The sequence below is a fragment of the Theobroma cacao genome, chromosome 9 (genome assembly GCF_053813885.1).
Source record: "Theobroma cacao isolate CCN51 chromosome 9, ASM5381388v1, whole genome shotgun sequence".
In the NCBI taxonomy this organism is placed as follows: Eukaryota; Viridiplantae; Streptophyta; class Magnoliopsida; order Malvales; family Malvaceae; genus Theobroma; species Theobroma cacao.
In genome coordinates, this window is record NC_142647.1 from 45313171 (window position 1) to 45322976 (window position 9806).

General features: G+C 34.0%; 2 protein-coding genes across 2 annotated transcripts; both read right to left on the bottom strand.

Annotated features, from left to right (window-relative positions):
* Window positions 1–1215: 1215 nt before the first annotated feature.
* On the bottom strand, window positions 1216–3522 carry LOC18590246 (transcription repressor OFP15-like). The gene is made up of 2 exons (XM_088809733.1): window positions 2940–3522; window positions 1216–1442 (listed from the first exon to the last, which is right to left on the bottom strand). The coding sequence occupies exons 1-2, from the start codon at window positions 3520–3522 to the stop codon at window positions 1216–1218; spliced, it is 810 nt and encodes a 269-aa protein (XP_088665859.1).
* Window positions 3523–8485: 4963 nt separating this feature from the next.
* On the bottom strand, window positions 8486–9492 carry LOC18590248 (putative CCR4-associated factor 1 homolog 9). The gene has a single exon (XM_007015662.3). The coding sequence runs from the start codon at window positions 9402–9404 to the stop codon at window positions 8562–8564; it is 843 nt and encodes a 280-aa protein (XP_007015724.3). The 5' UTR covers window positions 9405–9492; the 3' UTR covers window positions 8486–8561.
* Between the last annotated feature and the right edge of the window lie 314 nt (window positions 9493–9806).

The window sequence follows — 9806 nt, forward strand, 5'->3', positions numbered from 1 at the left end:
GCACATTATTCTAAAGCGATCTCCCTTAGCAAAATTATAATAACATTAATAATATATATACCCTAGGATTGGACAAGGTTTTTGAAAGGTATACACTTAATTTCTAGAAAAGAAATAGTAGTTGTAATTAGTAGGAGAATTTAATTTTTCGTTCAAAAAGTAAAAGAAGAAAAACACAGAAAGAACTTTGAAACCAATTTTAATTAATTGCGTTTGGTATCCTATAACAAATTACTTTAAGTAGTATATATTCCTTTTCATTAATTTTTTAAAAGAAAGAGTAAAAATTTTACAATACATGACAGTTGAAGAGGGATGATGTGAGCTTGCACTTAAAATGCCCTTAGATGGAGTTAAATGACTTGATGAATTTTGTAGAAGTTTGAGGGGAGGAGTGCATTTTAATGAGTTGAAGCTTAAGGTGTTTTCCTGAAAATTATTCTTGCTGAAAATCTTAACAAAATATTATAAATTGTTAATTATCCTTTTTCTTTCCCTCTTATTTTCTTTCTTTCTTTCTTGACCAAATTTTGTTTTCCTTCATGACATACAAGACAAGCTATTAACACCAATACCGATTAGCTTGGGTTAGACCAAGGCCCCATATAAATGAAACATGTGCACGTCGAATCAATCACCTCTCTCTCTATTCACTTACATAATAAAACTTGTCGAGTTTTATTTTGTTATTTTTTTTTTAGAATGCATGAATTTGATTAATATGTTACTGTACGGTAATGCGGTTTCTCTTTGGAAACTTCATTCCCCGTATACAAAAACAGCCTGCATCTAAACAAAATCTCAACTCCTCTTTACAGTGACAACCCCTGCACCAAATGAAGAAGAAAACCAATCCCCTTGCAGACAACCCAGCCATCCCGTCTAACATACAAAATCATTAAAACAAAAGCCATTCAGTAGAATCCATTTAGGCTGCTACCCCTAATGTGCCAACCAAGCGGGAACAAAAGAAACCAAACCAAGTGGACAGTATCGTCCCTTAATGTGCCAATCACAATCAGTCAGAAGTCGCTGTAGCCAAGGGACCATCACCCATTCCATTATCCTCATCAATCACCCACAGCAAACTTGAGTTCGTAGCAGTTAGCACCCCTTCCTTAGCTAAGTATCAGTGGCTTCATTTGCAGATCTCAATATGTATTTAATGTTCCACCCCATAACATTGTCAAGACGCATGATTAATGGCCTTAATTTTCATGGCACTTCAGCAGGCTTTCTGACAACATTACTAAAATCGCATTCAAGGAGAAGAGAGTGGGTTGAATTCCACCTTGAAGCTGCATAGAACAGTGCTGCCTCCTTCACCGCAATAAGTTCAGCTTTACTAGCATGGGTAACACCAATTGTCTTTGAGAAAAAAGCAAGAATGTCCTCATTTTCATTTCTCAAAATACCACCATTTCCATATTCCCTTGGACAACCTTTTGATGTACCATCAGTGTTGAACTTAAGAACCCTTTTTGAGGCCTAGTCCATACCTCAACTTTCTTGACACTCTGGACTTTAATTGTTATGACGCCTTCATTTAGGATTCTAGTAAGGTCTATGGAGAGATTAAGGTTGAGTTATTTTCCAGTCATCAACTATTCAACTTTAATTTTAATAAGTTTAAAAATTTGGCTGCCATCTCATTCTTTGTGTCTATTTATTTTGTCAATTTATTATCTTAAATTTAAAATTAATTAAAAATATATAAGATTTATTACAATATAAAAATTTCAATTGTTAAATATATTTTATAAAATAAGATATTCTCTATTAACATGATACAAATATTATATTGATTTGCAAATTTGTATGTATGATAAACATTAAGATCTTATTAAATTTATAGTCGGTTTTTAAAAATATTATTCTTACAAAAAGTTATAAAAAAGTGTAATACTTGTTAGTTTTACACCGGTGTCAACTTGATCTTTTCATGTATATGTATAAACACATATACATATATATATTATATATGTAATTATGAAATAAGTTTAGAACTCAATAATTAAAGAGTTTTTTTGGTAAATATAATATATTTACTTATTTATATGAGATAGTCAATTAACATTAAAATTGACTTATTTTCTAGATTAAGAACAACAAATATTGATAAAGTAGATGCATTAATCATTTTTTTAAAATAAAATTACATGTATCAATAAATACTAATTGTAATCATAATCATATATTGCATCTTATCTAAGAAATTACTTAACAGACAAATCAACCAACAAATCAGCATATAACCCAAACAAATCAACTATTTGATAAAATTTGAATCTAAGACCTCAAAGATTTCAGAGTCTCCTCCTTCCTATCGAAACAAGATCTCATTGACATGCATGGAACTCCTTGCCATATGCATTTATTTTGTATTTAATAGATAACGTGTCACTATCAAATTTATCAATAACATTTTGAAACTAAATTCATTATAATTACATTCAAACACTTGACTCAGTAACAGAAACTTATTCTTATAAAATTGAGTTCTAATTTTACTTCTGCAAATAAAAAACAAAGTCGTTTACAATCATTATATAATTGCGCAATCCTTCCTAACATAACAAAAACCTGACAAAAAAAAAATATCTTGTATCCAAATTACGGTCATGTGGTGTGGATATATAGTCTCATGAACCTCCTCGACTTTTTCCCTTCTTTAAATAAAGTTTGGCGTCGAAACAATTATTATATATGAAGTAAATAATGTTGGAAAAGTACATAATGGATATCATATCAGTCCCTTAGCAAGGTTCAAACCAATTTGAAAACGAATTACAATATATGAAGTAGTTATTGTTTACAATGATTCGAGATCCATACATACCGGGAACTTCCTTGGAACCATATCTCAGCTCTATTCGGCACGTTTTTCCCTTCTCAGCTTATGGTCGAATGCTTTCATCCCCAGTCTTCCTCGCACTAGCCTCCTGTTCTGGAAGATGAAGCTGAAGAAGCAGAAATAAAACTAGAAGAGGAATATGAATTTACCGTGGCAAACATGTCGATGAAGGCTCCCACTATAAAGCCATGGTTATTTTTTCTATTCATCTTCAAGTACCAGGCCAGTAACTCCTCTAGATGCTCCTGATCTTTCAGTTCACAAGCCTCAACAATTTCTTCCATTGAAATTCGAAAATCCATATAAGGATCCCCTGTCTCTAAGGCCAGTGCTACACAATCCTTGAAAGGGAACCTGGCTGCCTCTAGTATCGAATTCGTGTTGCCTGGCTCGAAAAACAGCCTGTCTGATCTCAGTGCCTTGCTATCCATCTCAAGCAGTTCTTCAGAACCTTTAGGCAGTGATAGGCCATTTCTTGACTGGGACCACGAGGAGTCCAGCACTGAAATAAACCTGGCAGTGTCTGATAAAACAGAATAGGAATTCTTTATAGTTTTGGGCTTGTTTATGAATGAAATGGCTTTGAATTGCTTAAAAAGTGACAATTTCCATGTTCCTTTGGTATTTGTTTTCTTGCAGATGAAAGGAAGCTTCATCTTCTTGACCATTAGGCTTGTCTCAAAGAGGCTGCATATCCATGCTCACTTGACTGAGTTTCCTTTTATATTGCCCGAGTTAAATGCAGCATTAATCGTTTGCTAAGAGTAAGGTGAAGCAGACGAAGGTTTGTTGGGGTTCTTCATTGTGGCTTCATCATAAAAATTCAATTTGTTGGGGTTTGTTTGGTCGGAAGAGATGGAAAATTTTAATCATGTCAAAAATGCAATTCGTAGGTGTTTGTTTGGGGTTAAGTGATTTTCTTGCTATCGATCCACGGGCGGCTAACGAGGTCTTAGAAGCAGCCAGCTGGCTAGAACCAGAAACGATAGCTAGAAAAATCCCTTCAAGTCCAAATTCTTGGTATATGGTATTAATTGCTTATTGTCAAATACTTTTGTAAAATTAAAATGTTCCTTTATATTATTTATTTTTTCTATTTTATCAAAATTAGGTTAAGTTAATTTAGTGTTGATAAAATCATAATATTATAGTCAATAATATGATTAAATAAAGTGAGTTAAATTTCAATATTAAATGTCCATGTGTCGGAAACTCTAAATGATGTGGGACTAAAAATTTAAGTAAATTACTAGATCACTTGGAGAGTTCTTAGAAAAGAAGGAAAATCTTAATTCATTGAATCTTAATAGGTAATTGCGTCAAATATTATTTCCACAGTCAATTCGTGTATCAATTATCAAATGTGCTTTGGATTTTAAATTCTTTCATTTTAAATTAGTATAAATTAATTATACATAAAGTTTAACACTTCTTTTTTGTTTTTTTGTAGTTCTATTTTAGACTTTAACTAAACAGAAAGAAGATCTATATATATATATATATATATGTGTGTGTGTGTGTCTTGTTTTTTTTTTTTTTTAAGTACTTTAAAGCAATAACTTTACCTCCAATAACAACCATTTCAGTTGAACTTGAATTGCTAGAGAAATTAGCAGTAATTTGTTCACTAAATTTCTATTGAAAAGACAGAGAATTCATGTAATTGCATGTGATGAAGACGAACTCTGAATTAATGTAATAAAGGAGGTAAGAGGGAGCTGTCCTTGAAGAAATTAAAATCAAGTACCGAACTGTCCTTGGATAATAAACTATGCAGGATCCGTTGAGCAAATCTGATCTGCCTAGGTTTTTTGTGAATCCCGATGAGAAGAATTACCGGGTTGTGCCTAAAAATCCCAAGTCCAATCAATATGAGAATTAAAATACCAAGTCATTGACAAGAAAAGAGAGGCTACTCGTTGAAGAGATTGTCGAGTGGTGAAATTTAACCTTGTTTTGTTTATTAAATTTTTTTTTTCTTTTTCATTATGATGAATATAACAGCCATCCAAATAACCTCACCAGTCTAGAAATTATTTTTGCAACATTTCATTTCATTTTACTTCCTCTGGACTCAAAATTTAATGCTCCCGCAGGAGCCTCCTACATATTTATGCTCAGTCATTTAACTCTTGGTGTTTGTTCATCTTATTAATTCTTTCAGCAGGAAGAATTTAGAGGTGCTGCATAACAGCTTTTAACTTTTCCAATATAAGACTCTTCAGCAACAGTAATGCCCATGGCTATTTAAGTGAGAAAGATTGGAAGATTTCAATGCTATTTTTTGGCTGCCAGTTGCCCACTACATTGATATGTTATGTCAAAATAATTGTCCAAATTATTTAAAAGCTAGCTTTCCAAGAAGATCAATAACTCACCTCATGTTTTAGTACCTATTATATACATGTATAAATCCTAAATAAATATTATTTGCTCGTATAATATTAGCACTGTTATTTCTTATATGAGAAAATTGTGAAAAATGACATTTCTTGATAAAAACACTTTAAAAATAACTATCAAAATAAATTTAACTATTTTTAGCCATATTTAGCTATGACTTGATAAAAATACTCTTTAAATTATTTCAAATAAATTAAACCATTCATCACAATTTCTTCTCATTTGTGTTTCGGATTTCTCTCTCTCACCATCCCATTCTGTCAAATTTTCTCGATTTCTCTTTTCGGCATTCGTCTGCTAAGCTTCCAATTTCGCTCTCCTGCATTTTCAAATTTCTCTTTCTTACGCTTTCAAGATACCAAGTAATGGTTTTGACGTGCTTGGGTGGGTGATTATTTGAAAAATTCGATTTTTAAGTATTTTGGATAAAATTAAAATGGTAGAAATAATCACAGATGTATAAAATAGCTTTTAATTGAATCAATTCGGGATCTAGACACCAATAAACTCAAAATTTTAAAATTTATAAATTTAGGTTTTTAAAGGAATTTTTTTTTATTTTTAGTCAAAGTCGGTGTTTTAGATAAAAAAAATTTGTATTTTGAGTTATAAAAACAAATTAGAAACACTTTAATCGGTGCCAAATTGTCAAAAAAATAAAAAAAATAAAAAGAGTGGAGAGGATTTGAAGTTTTAGTTCGTAAGTAACAATAATATTTTAAGCATTAAAGTGTAATAAAGTATTTTTGAATATGTCGTGTAACAACAATATTTTTTCAACATGACGTGTAACAACAATATTTTTTTTTAACATGGCGTGTAATAACTTTTTTTAACTATGACGTATAACATGTTTTTATACATGACATGTAACAACAGTATTTTTTTTTAACATAACGTGTAACAACTTAATCATAACGTATAACAACAGTATTTTTTTTCAACATGACGTGCAACAACCTAACCATAACTTGTCACATATTTTTGTATATAACATGTAACAACCTAACCATTGCTTGTCACATGTTTTTGTACATGGCGTGTAACAACTTGTCACATGTTTTTGTACATGATGTGTAACATGTTTTTGTACATGATGTGTAATATCATAGTGTGTAATTTCATTAAGGGTAATTTTATCCAATTTAGTTAAAAATAGTTAAAATTATAAAAAGAGTTATTTTTAAAAATATCTTATTTTTAAGAGTTATTTTTTAAAATGTCCCTTTCTATATTTATTTTTCTTCCCACCCACAGATAAAGCTGTGGAAACGAATTTGTTCTGATTCTTGACTTGGTGGAGATTGTCTCCTAAGGGAATATTTTTGTTCTTTCTTCTTTATCAAAGGCTGTACATTAACACCTGAAAAACGTAAAAAGAAGTGTAATATGTGTGCCTAAAGGAGGAATCAGAATTCCGATCTGCTTTTAGGGACAATTGATTCTGCTACACTAAACTCATAAAACACAGTCTATTCTATCATAATCATCGGCATTTCCCCCTGAAACATGGTCCGCTTGATCTGTGTCCGTCCTTGATTTGCTGTATCGAGTGGAGGAATGGATAGCAAGTATAACAAAACTCCAGCTTTTCTTACGAAGTTAGAAGGACCAAAACGAAAACAAAATGTGATGTTTGAGAAACAAATTGAAACTTAATACCAATTTATGCATGATATCTTATCAATCAGAACAGTGGAAACAGTTCAAGGCTTATTAGGGAAGAAGATATTGACTCTGTAAGTGCACACCTAAATAAATAGGCTATCAACAGGGGTACCAGAGGCAGAGAGCTAAAGCCTGGGACAATGAAAGAAAGGAAGAAAAAATCAGCATGATGTTATTCAGCAATTGATCTCTAACTAAATAACAATAAAGATTGTTTAAGAAGGAAATAAAATAACAAGATGTTTCTTCCCGCACTGAAAAATGATACATCTTTTCCCGCATGCTGTGGAGGCTGTGACAACCGGACAAGTTATAAATCCTAGGCATTAAGAAGAAACATGTGAAATTAATATGGCATTTACTTAGCAGTGCTGGCATAAATTATGCTTTTACTCACCATTAGGGTGTGCTGTTTTTTCAGTTTGCTTACGATACAAACTTTCCATTTCTTGAGGAGCTAGAAACCTTTTCATAAGACCTGTCTCTGACTCTGACCCACTTCGAATTTGGTAGTCTTGGCAAGGATTTTCAGCTTGAAACCTACCCAAGATAACCACAATCGGTCACTTGGGAACAACTTCTTTCCTTCATACCTTCCCTACTAGTGGAGTATCAGTAGAACATCCCTGTTGCTTGCATGGCAATATAATAAGACTTGATGCTTATTAATTGATAAAAAAAATAACTCATTAACGATGCTAACTTTTTGAAAGGAACATCAGACTCCATGGTGGCAAACCAAGATCAATTTGAGAGCTCTTGGATTTTCTGGTGTTCACATATCAGCAAACACTGTTAACAGGACTTTGCGCAATAACTGGAGGCTTAGTGATAGCATGTTCGTTAAGAGTTTCTCCTAGATGAACTTCTATTGTCCTTTTCGCTGCTTGGCAGTATTGTTTTCTCATGTAGCAATTTTCCTGTTGTTTTGGATGAATAAAATTTCAATTATTAGGAAAAAGGATGCTAACTTGTTTAACTATAGAGCTGTTTGATGATTGTAGTGAAAATATAAGATTGAATATTGATCTCGGTTAAAAAATAAATAAAAGAATAGGGCGAATTCCCATCGGTATTTGACATTTTCTACCTTGGATCTCTTTGATCGGATGGTCACATATTCACCTAGGAATTCAGGAATCCCAGGTTTCAATCCTTTGCATCCAGCATCCTACCTAGCACACCCAAACACTAATAGTAGTCAGATGTATTTTCCTGTGGCTACAGCCTACGAGAGAAATACAAGTCAAAAGTCAATCAGGCTTAAGGCGGCAAAAAGGATTATTCCAAGGAAGGGCAGCAGTCCTCACCCGTATTATTTGTTACTTAATTTGAAAACTAAAACAGTCTACACCTTGCCCAAAAGACAAAAGATATGATTTATGGGTATTCCCAAGTTTCTAGTTTGATTATTTCTTCTAGCTTTTAACGATGTCAATACTTATTTAACCAAAAATTTAATCTTTAATCTGGATTATATATATGCTGAATGCAACTACCTGTTCTGAAGAATAATTGGACACATCTTGGTTTGTTGAATGAAGAAAATATTAAGACTAGTTTACAAAGTTTTCAACTTAATCAATGAATTAAATAGAATTATAGTTGAATAATTCTACAATTTAATGAACAAAATTTAATACACTTCTAATCCATACAATACACCGGCATGCTTTTCCGGTCCATCCTTCACAAAATACACGTCCCTCATTTTCTGAAACGCATGCCACGTCAGCAAGGAATCGGACCCCGCTTGGTGACATTTCCCAACCGCCCGGTTCACATCCAGGGTCCGAGCCACCCGGTCCAACCCACCGTACAAGCTCTTGCAAAATCTCATCATGTGCTTCAGGTCATAAACTCTGTTTCCGAAAAACACCCTGAGAATCCTCAAAAACTCATCGAGGTCCCCTGGCAATTCCCGGCGCGTCAGGATCTTAACCAGGTACCCGAAATCATATGCGCTGTGAAAAGTCACCCAGCTCACTGAATCATTACACACGAGGCCAGACGACATCATCAACTCAGCGAACCGTACCGAGTCAATCCCCTTTTCCCTGTTCTTCTCAAAATCAATCCCTTGCCGTCTCAAAAGCTCGATCGAATCAGGGGCGTGAGCGTCACGCTCCACATCGAAGTCGCTGAAATTGAATTCCCAGATGAACTGAGTGTCGGTTCCGAGGTTAGGCAGATTACCTGAAGAATCAGAGAGGGTGAGGCCCACCTGGATCAAGTTCAAAGCATCAACGTTGGATTTGAGGAACTTGTAATGGTCAGACGGCTGGAGTTGGCTGTGGTAAGGCCTAGAGGGGTCCACTTTCGGTTTGATAACAAGACCCGGAAATTCGGTGTCCATAGAAATGAAAGGGTACTCATCAATTACCTGACTGATCAACTCGAACTCCGATTCCAAGTTATCCGACCAAACTTCCCTTATCATTACAGGCTTTGAACTCCTGTGTGAATCTTGAAACCCCATGTCGGAAGATCACAAAACTGAAAGTAAACTTAATTTCTTTCCCCTTTCTTTTGGGTTAGTTTTTGTTTGGTGTGGAGCCAAAGCAAGTGAGGGGGAGGGTTATATATTAGCTAGGAATAGATGGGGGCTTTTGACGATGTTGCTTGGAAGGTGGTCAAAGTGAGAGAGAGAAAAAGAGAGCTGGGAGTTGCCAAAGAAGCAAAAGAGGTTCAACGCGTTGGGTCATTTTTGACTAGGACTGGGGGGTGCGAAACAGCGTACGTAGTCCATAGACTTGGTCCTACTTCCAAATTGAGGCGCCATGTTTTCAATAATGTTTTTCGTTTGTTTAATGGCAACTAGTTGGTTGGTGGGGACGTTTTGCTTATCACATTTCTGCATCTGCCTCAGTAACTCAGTATC

What these genes read in the sequence shown, in the direction of transcription:
- LOC18590246 (XM_088809733.1), bottom strand. Translation starts at nt 3,522, where the DNA reads ATGGTCAAGAAGATGAAGCTTCCTTTCATCTGCAAGAAAACAAATACC. An exon ending in TTCATCTTCCAGAACAGGAG is followed by an intron (nt 1,443 to 2,939) that starts GCTAGTGCGAGG and finishes GTACATCAAAAG; the next exon opens with GTTGTCCAAGGGAATATGGA.
- LOC18590248 (XM_007015662.3), bottom strand. Translation starts at nt 9,404, where the DNA reads ATGGGGTTTCAAGATTCACACAGGAGTTCAAAGCCTGTAATGATAAGG.